The 21,560-nt window shown below is 50.7% G+C and overlaps 1 protein-coding gene across 3 annotated transcripts in view; it reads right to left on the bottom strand.

Moving 5' to 3' along the window:
* Positions 1-20,998, bottom strand: part of HNRNPA3 (heterogeneous nuclear ribonucleoprotein A3) — a 59,446-nt gene extending 38,448 nt beyond the window's left edge. The window contains exons 1-5 of one of the 3 annotated variants that reach the window (XR_012724727.1): positions 20,873-20,998; positions 3,710-3,736; positions 2,497-2,619; positions 1,347-1,493; positions 1,054-1,264 (exon numbers count right to left, since the gene is read on the bottom strand). Coding sequence is in view for 2 of the 3 variants with exons in the window: in XM_075317372.1 (XP_075173487.1) it covers positions 1,054-1,264; positions 1,347-1,493; positions 2,497-2,619; positions 3,710-3,736; positions 20,873-20,893 (529 nt within the window). In the remaining variant the exon portion in view is untranslated. The remainder of the gene's footprint in view (positions 1-1,053; positions 1,265-1,346; positions 1,494-2,496; positions 2,620-3,709; positions 3,737-20,872) is intronic. The other 2 variants (XM_075317372.1, XM_075317373.1) reach the window with 2 other exon arrangements.
* Positions 20,999-21,560: the final 562 nt, after the last annotated feature.

Below are 21,560 nucleotides of genomic sequence, written 5' to 3'. Positions count from 1 at the left end.
CTGTAGAGCTCGTTCTGAAATCCTCCACCGGCAGAAGTGATTGTAAATATGGCTGCCAGAGTTCTCAGGGGAGGAGGGAGCCGTGGGCGTGACTAATAAAGTGCGGGAATCTGGTGCCCCACAGTGCTCAGTGAGGGGGGAGGAGAACACCTAAGTATGCTCCAGCCCTCACTGCCGACGTCCAGTCGACCGTCCCGCCCTTACCCCTGACTGGCAGGCCCGGGGGCGGGAGTTAAGGTACTAGGCCGCAGAAGCCGGGGACTAAATTTAATAACGCGGCCGGCAAACAGGCGCGGTCGGCGCGGTAGTCCCGGTTGTCACAAAAAAACAGCAGCCGCTGCAGCGTCTGTAACACAGGCGCTCCATGCACCGTCCCCAAGGGGACACAGAGTACCTTATAGATGCAGGGCCTGTCCCTGATGATACCCAGTCTCCTGTCCGTCAGATTCCCCCAGGGGCTGCGGAGGGAGCCCGGTCCCAGTGAATGGTGACCGGTTAGGATCCCACTTCTCCCAGAGCCTCTAAGGGATGGGGAAGGAAAAACGGCATGTGGCTCCAGCCTTTGTACCCGCAATGGGTACCTCAACAGCACCGCCGACTTAGTGGGGTGAGAAGGGAGCATGCCGGGGACCCTGTTAGGGCCCTCTTTTCTTCCATCCGATACAATCAGCAGCTGCTGCTGACTAAAATGGGAGCTTGAGTGAATGTGTGCCTCCTTCAACACAAAGCATAAAACTGAGGAGCCCGTGATGCACGGGAGGGTGTATAGGCAGAGGGGAGGGGTTACACTTTTTAAAGTGTAATACTTTGTGTGGCCTCCGGAGGCAGAAGCTATACACCCAATTGTCTGGGTCTCCCAATGGAGCGACAAAGAAAGCGCTGATAACATTTCCTAGTGTTAGCAAACAATGCTTTCTATGAAGGAGCCACCACTGTACAGGACACCAGGAGAAAACACTCACATTATCCACATATTGTATTACCCTTCTAATTCTCTTCAACCACTAAAAATTACATTTTTACAGCTTCAGAAATACTTTTAAGTCAACTTACCAACAATTTTATCAACTGTGTCATGGTCATCAAATGTGACAAAAGCAAAACCACGCTTCTTTCCGCTCTGACGATCTTCCATAACTTCAATTGTCTCGATCTTGCCATAGGTCTCAAAATAGTCTCGTAAATGGTATTCCTCAGTATCTTCTTTAATCCCGCCCACAAATATTTTTTTTACAGTGAGATGTGCCCCGGGTCTAACAGAGTCCTAGAAGAGGTGTGGAGGAGAGTTATTTTATGGCAAGACAAGAACAAGTCCAAGGCGGGGCCAAAAAAAACCCAAAACATACCTCTCTGGAAACTGCTCTTTTGGGCTCAACAACACGGCCATCAACCTTGTGTGGTCTGGCAGACATTGCGGCATCAACTTCTTCCACACATGAGTATGTGACAAAACCAAAGCCTCTGGAACGCTTTGTCTGTGGGTCTCTCATAACCTAAACATAAAGAAGATACAATGTTGCCACATCTATTCAGTCCTTGTAAACTTTCAATAAAAAAATATTGAAATTGTAAATAAACAAATATCTTGCATTAACATAATACTAACTGCATTATGTATACATTTCCTACATTAGCTAAAAAGGGAAGGGCCACAACAAGCAGTAGCCTAGAATTAAGTTTGAGAGATTCCATAGATTGCCATTTAAAAACAATTTAATTTTGGTTTGTGTTAAAAGGGATGGGGGGGTTCCCGATGAATAAAGTTAATTTTAATCAATAGATCTTGAAAAATTTTTTCACAATTTGATGTTTAAAGTAAAAAAAAAAAAAAAAAAAAAAAAAAAAAGTTCCATTGCTGAGATAAATCATATATTTGTGCCCCTGCTATGTACTGTGTAATGGCAGTGTCTGACTGTACAGGGACATGATCTGATCACACCACATCTCCTGTGCTGGAGAGCATGGCAAAGAGTATATAGATATTACTGCATGAAACCACAGCTAATTCTTTGTGAGGTTAAACATTTCCCTGTCTAGTGGTTTTTTCCTAAATTATTTGCAATCTCGGGCTATAACTCCTATTTTTTTTTTTTACTTCCTCCCCAGCTTAGGAGATGTGATCTGATTATACCATGTCCCTGTATGATCAGACACGGCTATTACACATTACGTAGCCATGACAAGATCTTAGCACAAGAACATTTTAAAACACATCCAATTGTTTAACTTATTCCAAGATCTATTGGTTAAAATTTAACTGAAAAAAACCCTTTAATGACAATGGATGTGCTTATACAGAAATCTATGGTCTTTAACACTAGAACTACTGGACTCGTGACACCTATATAGAAATACATGGTGCAAAGTAGTCAAAATGACTACCTCAGTAGTTCAGTGTTAATGATTGCAAAGATAATGCTTCCCTCAAGACCAATTTGGTTATTGGTAATTCTTAAAGTTCCATTATTTTAGAAGAGGTCATAAATGATAACCTACCACACAATCTGTGAGCTTCCCCCATTGTTCAAAGTGTTCCCTTAGACTATCATCGGTGGTCTCAAAACTTAAGCCTCCAATAAACAGCTTCCTCAGTTGTTCGGGTTCTTTTGGTTCATGTCCCTATATAGAAGGAAAAAAAAATAAAAAAAAAAAATTAATGAATCACCAACAACTTGACTTATATCACATAATGGTCTTCCAGCACAATCACTTGGCAGGCATGTTTATGTAAAGAACTAAGCAATGCAGATCCTGCATTCTGAGGATTGATAATTACATAGTGCAGTTGGAAATGACAAACCCACATTTCCATCGAGTCCAATGGGAATGATGTACAGCCATAGCACATGATCCAGTCTGCATTAAACAGCAAGCTTTATCCTCCTGTCCTGATCCAGTGTTGATTGAGTGGATTAACATTCAGAACAAGTACTACGTTTTTACATCAGCTACATCCCCCCCAATTATATGATTGGCAACTGAGCATCCCAACACTACACCATCACTTCTGTAAAGGGGTTCTCTCTACAAGGAATAACCCATTATAGGGATGATTCGATGCATTAAAAAAAACCCTCAATATTCTACAGCTGAGCAAAGACTCTCGGAACCCAGATCAGTGCGATCTGCGATGCTGGTAGCCCATGACTGTCATAACAGAGCCCTGTGAATCTCCTGATTAGTAGGTTTATGCATGCAGACTGACCGGCTTACGAAATGAGAGGCGCATTGGATTCTGGTAGACTGGAGATTCAGAGCTCAGACAATAATAGATTAGAGGGGGCCACTGAACCAGGGGTTTCTGTGAATAGTTTTGCTCCAATGTTCCAAATTTTGTGTTCCAGGGCATATAGACTTATTTATATCCAAATATCTCCCCATTTAAAAGACTAATGGTGTTTGTCATTACTGGACGACCAGTTATGATACAAAGCTCATCTATGTGCATCTATCATAGCAGGTATCCCGGGATGATAGGTGTGAGTGGTTGTTCGTCAGTATTTTGCTTGTGCTACCACCTTATTAGGGCTTGCAGTATGCTGGTACTATGATTAGGTACTGGTAAGTTGGCCGAAGAACCCAGTATTAGATACAGTGTGGGTCGCAGATGCAGGTCTCACATCTATCAGATATTTAGACTATCCTGGACGTCTCACATGCACATTAAAAATACAAGCTTTAAGCATGTCGCAGCTAGATTGATACTTACTGCATCATCTGATGAACTCCAGTGTTCCTAAAAAAAAAAAAAAAATATTTGTCAACTTTGACGTATATGACCCATTAACACCTAAGGGCTCATTTACAAGTGTATAAATCAGACAAGAGCAATTTAATGAAAAGAAGGGAATTTTGTTTACTTACCGTAAATTCCTTTTCTTCTAGCTCCAATTGGGAGACCCAGACAATTGGGTGTATAGCTACTGCCTCCGGAGGCCGCACAAAGTACTACACTCAAAAGTGTAAGGCCCCTCCCCTTCTGGCTATACACCCCCCGTGGGAGCACGGGTCCCTCAGTTTTAGTGCAAAAGCAAGAAGGAGGAAAGCCAATAACTGTTTCAAAACAAATTCAATCCGATAAACAATATCGGAGAACTTAACTTATCAACATGAACAACATGTGCACCCGAAAAACAAATACCCTAAGAAAAAACAGGGCGGGTGCTGGGTCTCCCAATTGGAGCTAGAAGAAAAGGAATTTACGGTAAACAAAATTCCCTTCTTTTTCGCTCCTAATTGGGAGACCCAGACAATTGGGACGTCCAAAAGCAGTCCCTGGGTGGGTAAAAGAATACCTCGTGATCGGGCTGTCAGGCAGCCCTTTTCTTACAGGTGGGCCACCGCCGCCTGAAGGACTTGTCTACCTAGGCTGGCATCCGCCGAAGCGTAGGTATGCACCTGATAATGCTTGGTAAAAGTGTGCAGACTCGACCAGGTAGCCGCCTGGCACACCTGCTGAGCCGTAGCCTGATGCCGTAATGCCCAGGACGCACCCACGGCTCTGGTAGAATGGGCCTTCAGTCCAGAAGGAATCGGAAGCCCAGCAGAACGGTAGGCGTGAAGAATTGGTTCCTTGATCCACCGCGCAAGGGTGGATTTGGAAGCTTGCGACCCTTTATGCTGACCAGCGACCAGGATAAAGAGTGCATCCGAACGGCGCAGAGGCGCCGTGCAGGAAATGTAGATCCTGAGTGCTCTCACCAGGTCCAACAGATGCAAACCCTGTTCAAATTGGTGAACTGGATGCGGACACAAAGATGGTAAAGCGATCTCCTGATTGAGATGAAAGGAAGATACCACCTTGGGAAGAAACTCTGGAATTGGACGCAGTACTACCTTGTCTTGGTGAAACACCAGGAAGGGAGATTTGCAAGATAACGCCGCCAGCTCTGACACTCTCCGAAGAGACGTGACCGCCACCAGAAAAGCCACTTTCTGTGAAAGCCGAGAAAAGGAAATCTCCTTCATAGGCTCGAAAGGCGGCTTCTGGAGAGCAATTAGAACCTTGTTCAGATCCCAGGGTTCCAATGGCCGCTTGTAAGGGGGAATGATATGACGAACCCCTTGCAGGAACGTGCGTACCTTAGTAAGTCGCGTCAGGCGCTTCTGAAAGAATACGGATAGCGCAGAGACTTGTCCTTTAAGGGAGCTAAGCGACAAACCTTTTTCCAACCCAGACTGCAGGAAGGAAAGAAAAAATAGGCAATGCAAATGGCCAGGGAGAAACTCCCTGAGCAGAGCACCAAGATAAGAATATCTTCCACGTTCTGTGGTAGATCTTGGCGGAGGAAGGTTTCCTAGCCTGTCTCATGGTGGCAACAACATCATGAGATAAACCTGAGGTCCCTAGGATCCAGGACTCAATGGCCACACAGTCAGGTTCAGGGCCGCAGAATTCAGATAGAAAAACGGCCCTTGAGACAGCCAGTCTGGACGGCCCGGTAGCGCCCACGGTTAGCCTACCGTGAGATGCCACAGATCCGGGTACCACAACCTCCTTGGCCAGTCTGGAGCGACGAGAATGGCGCGACGGCAGTCGGACCTGATTTTGCGGAGCACTCTGGGCAACAATGCCAGAGGTGGGAACCCATAAGGTAGTCGGAACTGCGACCAATCCTGAACTAGGGCGTCTGCCGCCAGAGCTCGGTGATCGTGAGACCGTGCCAAGAAAAACCGGGACCTTGTTGTTGTGCCGTGACGCCATCAGGTCGACGTCCGGCATCCCCCAGCGGCGACAGATCTCCTGAAACACGTCCGGGTGAAGGGACCATTCCCCTGCGTCCATGCCCTGGCGACTGAGAAAGTCTGCTTTCCAGTTTTCCACGCCTGGGATGTGAACTGCGGATATGGTGGATGCAGCGTTTTCCACCCACGTCAGAATCCGCCGGACTTCCTGAAAGGCTTGCCGGCTGCGTGTTCCCCCTTGGTGGTTGATGTACGCCACCGCTGTGGAATTGTCCGACTGAATCCGGATCTGCTTGCCTTCCAGCCACTGTTGGAAGGCTCGCAGAGCAAGATAGACTGCTCTGATTTCCAGAACATTGATCTGAAGGGTGGACTCTCTCTGAGTCCACGTACCCTGAGCCCTGTGGTGAAGAAAAACTGCTCCCCACCCTGATAGGCTCGCATCTGTCGCGACCACCGCCCAGGACGGGGGTAGGAACGACTTTCCTTTTGACAATGAGGTGGGAAGACCACCATCGGAGAGAGTCCTTGGCTGCCTGAGAGAGGGAGACATCCCTGTCGAGGGACGTCGACTTCCCGTCCCATTGGCGGAGAATGTCCCATTGTAGAGGCCGCAGATGAAACTGCGCGAATAGGAATGCTTCCATTGCTGCCACCATCTTCCCTAGGAAATGCATGAGGCGCCTCAAGGAGTGGGACTGGCTCTGCAGGAGAGATCCCCTGTCTGCAGAGAGCACTGCTTGTCCAGTGGAAGCTACACTATCGCTGAGAGAGTATGAAACTCCATGCCAAGATATGTTAGTGATTGGGTCGGGGTTAGATTTAACTTTGAAAAGTTGATAATCCACCCGAAACTCTGGAGAGTCTTCAGTGCCACGTTCAGACTGTGTTGGCATGCCTCTTGAGAGGGTGCCTTTATAAGTAGATCGTCCAAATACGGGATCACGGAGTGACCCTGCGAGTGCAGGACAGCTACTACTGCTGCCATGACCTTGGTGAAGACCCGAGGGGCTGTTGCCAGCCCGAAAGGTAACGCTACGAACTGCAGGTGTTCGCTTTCTATAACGAAGCGTAGAAAACGCTGATGCTCTGGCGCAATCGGCACGTGGAGATAAGCATCTTTGATGTCTATTGATGCTAGGAAATCTCCTTGAGACATTGAGGCTATGACGGAGCGTAGAGAATCCATCCGGAACCTCCTGGTTTTTACATGTTTGTTGAGCAACATTAGATCCAGGACGGGCCGAAAGGACCCGTCCTTCTTTGGCACCACAAACAGATTGGAGTAAAAACCGTGACCTTGTTCCTGAAGAGGAACGGAAGTCACCACTCCTTCCGCCTTTAGAGCGGCCACCGCCTGCAGCAGAGCATCGGCTCGGTCGGGCGGTGGGGAAGTTCTGAAAAAACGAGTTGGAGGACGAGAGCTGAACTCTATCCTGTACCCGTGAGACAGAATGTCCCTCACCCAACGGTCTTTGATCTGTGACAGCCATATGCCGCCAAAGCGGGAGAGCCTCCCACCGACCGAGGATGCGGAAAGAGGAGACTGAGAGTCATGAGGAAGCCGTCTTGGTAACGGTTCTTCCTGCTGTCTTTTTTGGGCGTGACTGAGTCCGCCAAGAATCTGAGCCTCTCTGATCCTTTTGAGTCCTTTTGGACGAAGAGAATTGGGACCTGCCTGAGCCTCGAAAGGACCGAAAACCAGACTGACCCCTCCTTTGTTGGGGCTTGTTGTGTCTGTGTTGAGGTAAGGATGAGTCCTTACCCTTGGAGTGTTTAATGATTTCACCTAAACGTTCCCCAAACAATCGGTCACGAGAAAAAGGCAAACTGGTTAAGCACTTCTTGGAAGCAGAATCTGCCTTCCATTCTCTCAACCACAGGGCTCTGCGCAAAACCACAGAGTTGGCCGACGCCACCGCCGTACGGCTCGTAGAGTCTAGGACAGCATTAATCGCGTAAGACGCGAATGCAGACATTTGAGAGGTCAATGGTGCCACCTGCGGAGCAGATGTACGTGTGACCGAGTCGACTTGTATAAGCCCAGCTGAAATAGCTTGGAGTGCCCATACGGCTGCGAAAGCTGGCGCCAACGACGCTCCAATAGCTTCATAGATGGATTTCAGCCAGAGCTCCAACTGCCTGTCAGTGGCATCTTTAAGTGCCGCTCCATCTTCTACTGCAACTAAAGATCTAGCTGCAAGCCTGGAGATTGGAGGGTCCACCTTGGGACACTGGGTCCAACCCTTGACCACGTCAGGGGGAAAAGGATAGCGTGTATCTTTAAGCCGTTTAGAAAACCGCTTCTCAGGATAAGCGTGGTGTTTCTGGATTGCATCTCTAAAGTCAGCGTGGTCCAGAAAAGTGCTTAATTTACGCTTGGGATATCTGAAATGGAATTTCTCATGCTGTGAAGCTGACTCCTCCGCAGGAGGAGCTGGCGGAGAAATATCTAACATCTTATTGATGGACGCTATAAGATCATTCACTATGGCGTCACCATCCGGTGTATCCAGATTGAGAGCGGTCCCAGGATCAGAATCCTGATCAGTTACATCCGCCTCATCACCCATAGATTCGTCCCGCTGGGACCCTGACCAGTGAGACGAAGTTGAGGGCCCCTCATAACGAGCCCGCTTAGGTTGTCTGGGACTGTCGTCCGAGTCAGAGTCGTCACCCTGGGGTGCATGTGACACCCCCGGAGCTTGGAAGTGTTCCAGCTGAGGGGGACCAGGGAGCAATGATGCAACAGTGTCCATGGTCTGAGTTACTGGTCTAGACTGCAATGTTTCAAGAATCTTTGACATGGTCATAGACAATCTGTCAGCAAAAGCTGCAAACTCCGTTCCTGTCACCTGGACAGCATTCACAGGTGGTACACCCTGGGTCACGTCCAGCAGAGGCCCCGGCTGTGCAAGTGCCACAGGGGCCGAGCACTGCACACAATGGGGGTCAGTGGAACCTGCCGGTAGAGCAGCCCCACATGCGGTACAGGCAGCATATAATGTTTGTGCCTTGGCACCCTTGCGTTTTGCGGACGACATGCTGTTGCCTCCTTGTAATCTAGGAGGGTATATAGCCGAGAATCACCAGCGACTGTACAGTACAAAGTATTTGCAAACACAAAATACTCAGTATACAAACGGCACAAGTGGGGGTTAGCCCTTGAGGGCTGCTTACCGTATGAGGCCGTAGAATCCCGTGTCTGGGTCTCCCAGTCTCCCCTCTGCAGCTCAGCGTGCAGGCAGGAATGGCTGCCGGCATTCTGTGAAGAGGGGCGGACCGTGGGCGTGCCACAAACAAAAGTGCGGGAAACTGCGTCCTACTGTGCCTGGTGTGAGGGCTGGAGTATGTAAAAAAAAAGACTCCAGCCCTCAGCGCTGATGCTCTGTACAGCGTCCCGCCCTCCTCCTGACTGGCAGGTGCGGAGGCGGGGAACGAACGAACTAGGCCGCAAAAGCCGGGGACTGTAGTAATAAGCGCGGCCGTGATATATGCACGGTCAGCGCGGAAGTCCCCGGCGCACCACAAGTCCCAGCCGCGTCGCAGTCCCAGCGGCCGGCGCGACCGTTCCCCCTGAGTCTACCCACTCAGCTAAGCTGAAGTGAGGAAATGGCACAAGCGCAGCAGCGCTGTTGTCCCCGGCGCACTATCACACCCAGCAATGCTGCGGTGTGCGCGCGTATGCACGGGGACACAGTACCTTGACGGAGCAGGGCCATGTCCCTGACGATACTCAGCTCCATATCCAGCGGCTTCTCCAGGGGCTGCGGATGGAGCACGGTCTCAGTGCCTGGAGACCGGTAAAATCCCACTTCGCCCAGAGCCCTAATGGGGATGGGGAAGGAATCAGCATGTGGGCTCCAGCCTCCGTACCCGCAATGGGTACCTCAACCTTAACAAGCACCACCGACAGAAAGTGGGGTGAGAAGGGAGCATGCTGGGGGCCCTGTATGGGCCCTCTTTTCTTCCATCCGACATAGTCAGCAGCTGCTGCCGACTAAACAGTGGAGCTATGCGTGCGTGTCTGACCTCCTTCGCACAAAGCAAAAAACTGAGGGACCCGTGCTCCCACGGGGGGTGTATAGCCAGAAGGGGAGGGGCCTTACACTTTTGAGTGTAGTACTTTGTGCGGCCTCCGGAGGCAGTAGCTATACACCCAATTGTCTGGGTCTCCCAATTAGGAGCGAAAGAAGGGAATTTTGTTACTTACCGTAAATTCCTTTTCTTCTAGCTCCAATTGGGAGACCCAGCACCCGCCCTGTTTCCTTCGGGATTTTTGGTTTTTTCGGGTACACATGTTGTTCATGTTGAACGGTTTTCAGTTCTCCGATGTTTTTCGGAGTGAATTTGTTTAAACCAGTTATTGGCTTTCCTCCTTCTTGCTTTTGCACTAAAACTGAGCAGCCCGTGATCCCACGGGGGGTGTATAGCCAGAAGGGGAGGGGCCTTACACTTTTTAGTGTAATGCTTTGTGTGGCCTCCGGAGGCAGTAGCTATACACCCAATCGTCTGGGTCTCCCAATTGGAGCTAGAAGAAAAGGAATTTACGGTAAGTAACAAAATTCCCTTCTTTCGCTCCTAATTGGGAGACCCAGACAATTGGGTGTATAGCTACTGCCTCCGGAGGCCGCACAAAGTACTACACTCAAAAGTGTAAGGCCCCTCCCCTTCTGGCTATACACCCCCTGTGGGATCACGGGCTGCTCAGTTTTAGTGCAAAAGCAAGAAGGAGGAAAGCCAATAACTGGTTTAAACAAATTCACTCCGAAAAACATCGGAGAACTGAAAACCGTTCAACATGAACAACATGTGTACCCGAAAAAACCAAAAATCCCGAAGGAAACAGGGCGGGTGCTGGGTCTCCCAATTGGAGCTAGAAGAAAAGGAATTTACGGTAAGTAACAAAATTCCCTTCTTCGGCGCTCCATTGGGAGACCCAGACGATTGGGACGTCCAAAAGCAGTCCCTGGGTGGGTAAATTAATACCTCATGTTAGAGCTGCAAAACAGCCCTTCCCTACGAGGAGGCAACCGCCGCCTGCAGGACTCTTCTACCTAGGCTGGCGTCCGCCGAAGCATAGGTATGCACCTGATAATGTTTGGTGAAAGTGTGCAGACTCGACCAGGTAGCTGCCTGGCACACCTGTTGAGCCGTAGCCTGGTGTCGTAATGCCCAAGACGCACCCACGGCTCTGGTAGAATGGGCCTTCAGCCCTGAAGGAACCGGAAGCCCGGCAGAACGGTAGGCTTCAAGGATTGGTTCCTTGATCCATCGAGCCAGGGTGGATTTGGAAGCCTGCGACCCTTTGCGCTGACCGGCGACAAGGACAAAGAGTGCATCTGAGCGGCGCAGGGGCGCCGTGCGGGAAATGTAGATTCTGAGTGCTCTCACCAGATCTAACAAATGCAAATCCTTTTCATACCGATGAACTGGATGAGTACAAAGAGAAGGTAAGGAGATATCCTGATTGAGATGAAAGGAGGATACCACCTTAGGTAGAAACTCCGGGATCGGGCGCAGCACTACCTTGTCCTGGTGAAACACCAGGAAGGGGGCTTTAGATGACAGCGCTGCCAGTTCGGACACCCTCCGAAGAGACGTGACCGCTACCAGAAAGGCCACTTTCTGTGAGTCGAGAAAGTGAAACATCCCTCAGAGGCTCGAAGGGCGGCTTCTGGAGAGCAACTAGTACCCTGTTCAGATCCCATGGGTCTAACGGCCGTTTGTACGGAGGGACGATGTGACGAACCCCCTGCAGGAACGTGCGTACCTGAGGAAGTCGTGCTAGACGCTTTTGAAAAAATACAGATAGCGCTGAGACTTGCCCTTTAAGGGAGCCGAGCGACAAACCTTTTTCCAACCCAGACTGCAGGAAGGAAAGAAACGTAGGCAATGTAAATGGCCAGGGGGACACCCCCTGAGCAGAGCACCAGGATAAGAATATCTTCCACGTTCTGTGGTAGATCTTAGCAGACGTGGGCTTCCTAGCTTGTCTCATGGTGGCAACAACACCTTGAGATAATCCTGAAGACGCTAGGATCCAGGACTCAATGGCCACACAGTCAGGTTCAGGGCCGAAGAATTCAGATGGAAAAACGGCCCTTGTGACAGTAAGTCTGGTCGATCTGGTAGCGCCCACGGTTGTCAGACCGTGAGATGCCACAGATCCGGGTACCACGACCTCCTCGGCCAGTCTGGGGCGACGAGTATGACGCGGCGGCAATCGGACCTGATCTTGCGTAGCACTCTGGGCAAGAGTGCCAGAGGTGGAAACACATAGGGCAGTTGGAACTGCGACCAATCCTGCACTAAGGCGTCTGCCGCCAGAGCTCTTTGATCGCGAGACCGCGCCATGAAGGTCGGAACCTTGTTGTTGTGCCGAGACGCCATTAGGTCGACGTCCGGCATTCCCCAGCGGCGACAGATTTCCTGAAACACGTCCGGGTGAAGGGACCATTCCCCTGCGTCCATGCCCTGGCGACTGAGGAAGTCTGCTTCCCAATTTTCTACGCCCGGGATGTGAACTGCGGATATGGTGGATGCTCTGTCCTCCACCCACATTAGAATCCGCCGGACTTCCTGGAAGGCTTGCCGACTGCGTGTCCCGCCTTGGTGGTTGATGTATTCCACCGCTGTGGAGTTGTCCGATTGAATTCGGATCTGCTTGCCTTCCAGCCACTGCTGGAAGGCTTGTAGGGCAAGATACACTGCCCTGATTTCCAGAACATTGATCTGAAGGGTGGACTCCTGCTGAGTCCACGTACCCTGAGCCCTGTGGTGGAGAAAAACTGCTCCCCACCCTGACAGACTCGCGTCTGTCGTGACCACAGCCCAGGATGGGGGTAGGAAGGACCTTCCCTGTGACAATGAGGTGGGAAGAAGCCACCACTGAAGAGAGTCCTTGGCTGTCTGGGAAAGGGATACTTTCCTGTCTAAGGACGTTGACTTCCCGTCCCATTGGCGAAGAATGTCCCATTGAAGTGGACGCAGATGAAACTGCGCAAACGGGACTGCCTCCATTGCCGCCACCATCTTCCCCAGGAAGTGCATGAGGCGTCTTAAGGGGTGCAACTGGCCTTGAAGGAGAGACTGCACCCCTGTCTGTAGTGAACGTTGTTTGTCCATCGGAAGCTTCACTACCGCTGAGAGAGTATGAAACTCCATGCCAAGATACGTTAGAGACTGGGTCGGTGTTAGATTTGACTTTGAAAAGTTGATGATCCACCCGAAAGTCTGGAGAGTTTCCAGCGCAACGTTCAGGCTGTGTTGGCATGCCTCTTGAGAGGGTGCCTTGACCAGTAGATCGTCCAAGTAAGGGATCACCGAGTGTCCCTGGGAGTGCAAGACTGCTACCACTGCTGCCATGACCTTGGTGAACACCCGTGGGGCTGTCGCCAGACCAAATGGCAGTGCTACGAACTGCAGATGGTCGTCTTTTAACACGAAGCGTAGAAAACGCTGGTGTTGTGGAGCAATCGGCACGTGGAGATAAGCATCCTTGATGTCTATTGATGCTAGGAAATCTCCTTGAGACATGGAGGCAATGACGGAGCGGAGTGATTCCATCCGGAACCGCCTGGTTTTCACGTGCTTGTTGAGCAGTTTTAGGTCCAGAACGGAACGGAAGGAGCCGTCCTTTTTTGGCACCACAAACAGATTGGAGTAAAAACCTTGGCCTCGTTCCTGAATAGGAACAGGGATCACCACTCCTTCTGCCCTTAGAGAGCACACCGCCTGCAGAAGAGCATCGGCTCGGTCGGGATGTGGGGAAGTTCTGAAGAATCGAGGCGGAGGACGAGAACTGAACTCGATCCTGTACCCGTGGGACAAAATGTCTGTTACCCACCGGTCTTTAACCTGTGGCAGCCAAATGTCGCGAAAGCGGGAGAGCCTGCCACCGACCGAGGATGCGGAGAGAGGAGGCCGAGAGTCATGAGGCAGCCGCCTTGGAGGTGGTTCCTCCGGCTGCCTTCTTTGGGCGTGATTGAACCCGCCAGGAATCTGAGCTCCTCTGATCCTTCTGAGTCCTTTTGGACAAGGAGAATTGGGACCTGCCGGAGCCTCGAAAGGACCGAAACCTCGACTGTCCCCTCCTTTGCTGAGGTTTGCTTGATCTGGGCTGGGGTAAGGAAGAGTCCTTACCCTTGGACTGTTTAATGATTTCAGCCAATTGCTCACCAGTGTCTCCAGACAACGGCAAACTGGTTAAGCATTTTTTGGAAGCAGAATCTGCTTTCCATTCCTTTAACCACAAGGCTCTGCGCAAAACCACCGAGTTTGCGGACGCCATTGACGTACGGCTCGTAGAGTCCAGGACAGCATTGATAGCGTAAGTCGCAAATGCAGACATTTGCGAGGTTAAGGACGCCGCTTGCGGCACAGATGGACGTATCACAGAGTCCACCTGCGCAAGACCAGCTGAAATCGCTTGGAGTGCCCACACGGCTGCGAATGCAGGAGCAAACGACGCGCCGATAGCTTCATAGACAGATTTCAACCAAAGGTCCATCTGTCTGTCAGTGGCATCTTTAAGTGAAGCCCCATCTTCCACTGCAACTATGGATCTAGCCGCAAGCCTGGAGATTGGGGGGTCCACCTTTGGACACTGGGTCCAGCGTTTGACCACGTCAGCGGGAAAGGGATAACGTGTATCCTTTAGACGTTTGGAGAAACGCTTATCTGGATAAGCGTGGTGCTTCTGGATTGCTTCTCTGAAGTCAGAGTGGTCCAAAAAAGTACTCAATTTACGCTTGGGATATCTGAAATGGAATTTCTCCTGCTGTGCAGCTGCCTCCTCCGCCAGAGGGGCTGGGGGAGAAATATCCAACAGCCTATTGATGGCTGCTATCAGATCATTCACCATGGCGTCACCCTCAGGAGTATCTAAATTGAGAGCGGTCTCAGGATTTGACTCCTGACCCTCTACCTCTGTCTCATCATACAGAGAGTCCTCTCGCTGAGACCCTGACCAGTGTGAGGACGTCGAGGGTCTCTCCCAGCGGGCTCGCTTAGGCGGCCTGGGACTGTCGTCCGTGTCAGAGCCTTCAGCCTGTGATGCCTGGGACTCCCTTGGGGCCCGGATTAGTTCCAACTGCGGGGGACCGGGGAACATTGAATCACCAGTGTCCATGGTCTGAATGACCGGCCTGGACTGCAAAGTTTCTAGAATTTTTGTCATAGTGACAGACATCTTATCAGCAAAAACTGCAAACTCTGTTCCCGTCACCGGGACAGGGTTCACAGGCGTCTCTGCCTGGGCCACCACAAGCATAGACTCCGGCTGACGAAGTGGCACAGGGACCGAACATTGCACACAATGGGGGTCAGTGGAACCTGCAGGTAGATCAGCCCCGCATGCGGTACAGGCAGCATATAAAGCCTGTGCCTTGGCACCCTTGCTTTTTGCGGATGACATGCTGTTGTCTCCTCAGAGCAATAGGGGTATAACCAAGAAGCAACCGTACAGTGCAATATGTATATATATATGGTACAAATAAAAGTACACAAACAAACACTGCGGCACTAGTGGGGTCAGCACGTAGGTGCTGCTTACCGCCCGCTAAACAGCGGGTGTGTGGTCGCCAGAATCCCCTGTCTGGGTCTCCCAGGGCTGTGTCCGTTCTCCAGCTCAGACTGCATGCAGGAATGGCTGCCGGCGTCCTGTGAAGAGGGGCGGGCCGTGGGCGTGCTGCAGACAAGAGCGGGAAACTGGCGTCCCACTGTGCCGAGTGAGAGGGGCGGAGTATGTAAATAAGACTCCAGCCCTCGGCGCTGACCATTGGACAGCGTCTCGCCCCTTCCCTGACTGACAGGGCTGGGGGCGGGAACGAAAACGGAACTAGGCCGCAAAAGCCGGGGACTAGACTTATAAGCGCTGCCGTCATAAAAGCACAGCAGCGCGAAGTCCCCGGCGCACTACAAGTCTCAGCCGTGCCGCAGTCTCCAGGAGCGGCCGGCGCGGCAGTTCCCCACACATAAACTCACTCAGCTAAGCTGCAGTGAGTATAGCCCCAGCGCACAGCGCTACTGTCCCCGGCGCACTAGAACACCCAGCAACGCTGGAGTGTGTCTGTGCCTGTCTGCAGGGGACACAGAGTACCTGAATGTTGCAGGGCCTTGTCCCTGACAGTACTCAGCTCCGTATCCAGCAGGATCTCCGGGTCTGTGGACGGAGCCCGGCCTCAGAGCCTGGAGGCCGGTAAGATCCCACTTCACCCAGAGCCCTTTTGATGGGGATGGGGAAGGACAGCAGCATGTGGGCCTCAGCCTCCGTACCCGCAATGGGTACCTCAACCTTGACAAACACCGCCGACAAGAGTGGGGTGAGAAGGGAGCATGCTGGGGGCCCTAGTATGGGCCCTCTTTTCTTCCCTCCGACATAGCAGCTACTGCTGACTAAACCGTGGAGCTATGCGTGGATGTCTGACCTCCTTCGCACAAAGCTTGAAAACTGAGCAGCCCGTGATCCCACGGGGGGTGTATAGCCAGAAGGGGAGGGGCCTTACACTTTTTAGTGTAATGCTTTGTGTGGCCTCCGGAGGCAGTAGCTATACACCCAATCGTCTGGGTCTCCCAATGGAGCGCCGAAGAAAAGAAATTAAAGAAAAATGTTATTCACTAAGGAAGTGCAGATCTGCATTCTCTCTTTTCAGCTGTAGTTTGCACGAGAAAAAAAAAAAGTCATACTTTGACTCCAAAAATCTGTAGTGTGCAGGAGAAGAAAAAGCCAAAATGGACCATCAGCATGACATTTGATTTTTGTCAGATACATCAACAGATTGTGGCCACAGCCAGGTACTGCACATCCACCTCGCAATCAAATCAATAGAATGTGGATGTGCAGTACGGCCGATATCAGAAGACTGGCAGCTCCAGAACTGAGCATTTCCGGTCATAAGTTACCACCACCACCACGAACAGCTGATCGGGGAGGGTGCTGGACCCTGGGTGATCAGACATTGATAATTGAGTACCCTAAGGTTAAGCCATCAATGTACTTTTAGTGGACAACCGCTTTAAAAACTGGTCTGTAAAAAAAAACAAAACCAAACCTTACATATGGATTGGAAGAACAGGACTTTTTAATCCTCCTGTGCTACCACCAGCATAGCAGCAGTCATCCAGGCTACACCTAATCGCTGCTGTTTGAACAACTTAAAATGTTGTTGTCAATCACTAGTAGCATTTAAAGGGGTTGTCCAAAACAAACACTCATTGTGGGCAGACAAGAAAGTTTATAAAATATTCAGCTTCTTGAGTGACAGCAGCTGAGGATCAAATATCTGGGGAGGGGTTATCCCCTCCCCCTGTTGGAATAAGCATTATATAATTGATTTACTCTTCCACTAGCAGGACCTGTGCTGATGTCATAACCATGTGACCAGAACGGGGCAGGGCCTCAATCAACAAAGCTGTTACCAGGAAGCAACATTTTCTGTTGGCTGAGTCCCCGCCCCCTTCTGGGCACATGGGCATCACATCAGCACAGTTCCTGTTCGTGGCAAAGTAAGGGTATGTGCGCATGTTGCGTACTGCCATGACATTCTGCAGCGATTTGGCAGTGCATGTGCGCTTCAAATCGTTGCAGAAACACTGCGTAAGGCTGCTTTCACACATCCGGCTTTTGCAATGCGGCACAATCCGGCACTTTGCAGGAAAACCGCAACCGGTTTTTTTTGCTGCCGGTTGCGTTTTTCCTGCATAGACTTTAATTAGTGCCGCATTGTGCCGCATGGGCTTGCGTTCGGTCCGGTTTTTGCCGCATGCGGCAGATTTAGCCGATGCGGCGGCCGGATGCAACGTTCACTGGCACATTTTTTTGCTCCGGCAAAAAAAACCGCATCGCGCCGCTTTTCCCAATGCATCCCTATGGATGCCGGATGCGGCAAAAAACGCATCCGGCCGCCGCATGCGGTTTTTGCCACTGCGCATGCTCAGTAGCATGCCGCAAGCGGCAAAAACCGGACCGGCCGCATGTAAAAAACTTATGCAAAGGATGCGGTGTTTTCACCGCATCCGTTGCATAGGCTTCACAGCCAGATTGAGCCGCACAGCTCAAACCGGATGTGTGAAAGCAGCCTAATTATGCAGTGTGTCTGCAGACTAGATGCAGATTTCATGCGCTCGGGATGCTGCCTCTCCCATAGACAGAGTGGGAGCAGCATACAAAGCGCACCAAATAAGTGACATGTTGATTTGTTTCAGTGCAGCGATTTGGATCAAAATTTCAGCATGCTCTCAAACAACGCGAGGCTGGATCATGCGCAATCTGGTGACGCATGCATTTACGCAGCAGTGCAATACGCATTATTAACTATTATATGATCCTCAGCTGCTGTCACTCAAGAAGCTGATGATTTTATAAACTTTACTTTCTTGGATTTCAAAACGTAAAACACCAAAGCTGACCACTACAGGTATGTATAGAATCAGCCTGATAAAGCCAGGGATATACTGGCACTAAGTTACATACGAAAATCCCGGTGATTGGTTCCCTTAACAGTTTAAACTATCAAAGACTCAAGCCCTGTAAGGTCAAATGCCCACAATGAGTATTTGATGTTGCAGGATTTTTTTGCACTTACAAGGTAAATTACATTGATTTTATTTAGGGCATATTTCTTATTCCACTGCTGGAGAGGAGCTTTAAATCTATGTCACCTACCCTCTGTATTATACTCACCTACCACCATCTTATCTTTTTCCAGAGGTGCTCTGATCAGCCCTGCCAGCCACTCCAGTGTTTAATGGATCAGGAGGCCACAACTCAATGCAAGTCTATGAGAGCCTTGTTCTGGTTCTCATAGACTTAGGCTATGTGCGCACGTTGCGTACAGTCACTGCAGAAATTTCTGCAGCGATCTGAAGAGCACACGTGCGCTTCCAATCGCTGCAGAAAATGTCCGTAGTGAAAAAAAAACCCGATTCCATGCGCTCTGCCTGCAGCTCCTCCCATAGACAGGGCAGGGGCTACAGGCAAAGCGCACGGAAGAAGTGACATGTCACTTCTTAGAACGCGTGCTTCGGGCAGCAGCCGAAGCACTGCGCTCTAAGATGCCACGTACGCACGGCCCCTGCCTAATCTCCGTAAGATTGTGCAGGGGACGCAGGACGTATGCAGTTACGCTGCGCTACAAAGCGCAGCGTAACTGCATGTAATTACGCAACGTGCGCACATAGCCTTATACTGTGAGCTTGTGATGTAAATTCCAGTCAGTCAACTGTTAAGATGGCACCGTGGGACCGGAGCGAAGTTTGTAAAAAAAAAAAAAAAATATAAAAAAGTGAAGCCGCCAGAAGGTGAGTAAATGACTGGGGACTTGCATTTAAAGGGAACCTGTCACCACTTTTCGGCCTTTAAGCTGCAGCCACCACCAGTGAGCTTTTATATACACAGGATTCTAACATGCTGTATATAAGAGCCCAGGCCACTGTGTATAACAAAAATCATTTTATAAATACTAACCTAGGAGGTTGCTTCGATGCAGACTGCTAAGGTGGGTGGCACTGTTCTCCGGGACCGGCGCCTCCTTTTTCGGCCATCTTGGTCTTCCAGTGCAGATCAAAGTGTGCCTGCGTATGACCTTAATGGCAGCGCGTGTGTATGACGTAGACACGTCATGCACCGCGGCTGCAGAATAAGGAAGCCCAAGATAACCAAAAGGGGAGGCGCCAGTCCCGGAGAACAACGCCACCCATCTGACCAGTCTGCATCGAAGCGACTTAGGTGAGTATTATAAAATGATTTTCTATGTTCTACACAGCCACGGCTCTTATATACAGCATTTTAACATGCTGTATATAAAAGAGTCCACTGGTGGTGGCCGCAGCTTATAGGCCAAAAAAAGTGGTGACCGGTTCCCTTTAAAACTGCACTACAGCACTGAAAAAAACCCCCCAAAACATTGTCAATCATGCTTTAAAAAGGAAACCTATCACCAATATTTTGGACTATAAGCTGCGGCCACCACCGGGCTCTTATATACAGCATTCTAACATGCTGTATAAGAGCCCAGGCTGGGGGTATAACATAAAAAACACTTTATAATACTTACCTAACGGTTGCATTGTCCGATGAATGCCACGGCTACATACACACTCGCCAATCCTACGCAGGCGCACTACAATACTCTGATCTGCTCAGGGCAGATCAAAGCGCGCCTGCTCAGGACCTGAATGCCGTCGTATGACATCGGACCAGTCATGCACCACGGCTAGAGGAGAACAAAGATGGCCGAAAGGTGGCGCCGGACAGATATGCCCATAAGGCCCACAGCGCGACCATTAGATAAGTCTTAAGTGTTTTTAATGTTATACCCCCGGCCTGGGCTCTTATATACAGCATGTTAGAATGCTGTATGTAAGAGCCTGGTGGTGGCCGCAGCTTATACGCCAAAAAAGTGGTGACAGGTTCCCTTTACATGCGCTTTCATCCTGTTTGACATCAAGGTATAAAAGAAAAAAAATAATCCTGACAAAAATCCTGGCACTGGGTCTCTGACCCGGAGGAGCAGCAGGCCCGGGTCATTAAACTCCACAAGAACAGAATATACTCGAAGCAATGGAGGGATGGAGCCCACTATTCACCTGCACGGTATTCTATGAATGCGCCCTCTATGGCTAGGATTCTTCAGGGGGATCCGTCTGGAGATGAAGGGGTTAACACGCTGCTCGCAGGCCCCGCCATTATCGCCCACATGGATGCAGAGCGGCACCTCTCCTCACTTCCTGGGCCCGTGCCCTGTGATTCCGCCCCCGGCTTTGTCTCACACACGGGCTCCCGGCTCCCATTTTGCCGTCCCCTCGCACATGATGGCCGCCATTTGCAGGCCGCAGCATGGGAGGCGGGGCAGGAACACGGCTCCTCCGCAGCACGAGCGCCCGACGCCTCACATCGTGCAGCGAGTACACGAGGCGCCGGGTGTGCGAGGCATGCTGGGACTTGTAGGTCGAACAGAAGCACGGTCTATGTCGGAGAACTACAAGCCACCCTAACTAGAACCAGCAGAGCGCGCCGCGGTGTAGCGAGGGAGCAGCGTTGTGTGTAAAATGGCGCCGCGATCTGGCCCCCGCACTGGGATCACAGGCAGGCCTCGCTATCCTCTCGCCGTGTGTGACGCAGCTGAGGCCGCCCGCTCCCGCCATTATTGAACTAAACATAAAGCGGGAACTATGAGCCACTCACCTCCATTCCTGGTCGGGGCATGGCGCCAGACGTGCAGCTCTGCTACTGCGGCCGAGACGAGAACAAGAAGAGGGAGAAAGAACCTTCGCTGCGTGACGTTACCGACGTTCAAGGCGCCAACCCCGCCCCCTCGAGCCTCGCTTCCGCCCTTAACCCCGCCCACTCACTAAGCGGCGTTGCTCAACTGACTGAGGTGGCTGGAGCCGCCGCCATTTTGTGCACTTACTATGGGCGGGAAAAAAAAGCGTCTTTGTTAAAGTAGCCCGTACCTCAAAAAAGCGAATACAAATGAATCACATAAAATAAAATAGCACTATTACTGATGTATCAACGCACATTAATAAGTAATATCACCGAGATATCGTCAGTGAGATGTATACCAGCATAGTGCTAACATTTACAATCGCTGCCTCAGGGCTTGTTCAGACCAGTGTGTTACACGGATATTGCTGATCTGTACAACCTCTGCCTCAGGGCTCGTTCAGACCAGTGTGTTACACGGACGTGTGCTGTCTGTGCCGCGCCACACGGAGAGCAGACAGCCATTATAGTCAATGAGCCGTGCACACGGACAGTTTGTGAGGAATAAAATGGCTACTTGCACTACTTAGTTCTGATTTACAGACCAGACCAGCTGTATGTGACTGGGCAGAGGCCGCCTGCTACCACAATGACAAATAACTGGGGA

The sequence above is a fragment of the Anomaloglossus baeobatrachus genome, chromosome 7 (assembly GCF_048569485.1).
Source record: "Anomaloglossus baeobatrachus isolate aAnoBae1 chromosome 7, aAnoBae1.hap1, whole genome shotgun sequence".
NCBI lineage: Eukaryota > Metazoa > Chordata > Amphibia > Anura > Aromobatidae > Anomaloglossus > Anomaloglossus baeobatrachus.
The sequence above is the reverse complement of the archived record's forward strand: the minus strand, read 5'-3'. Positions and strand labels throughout refer to the sequence as shown.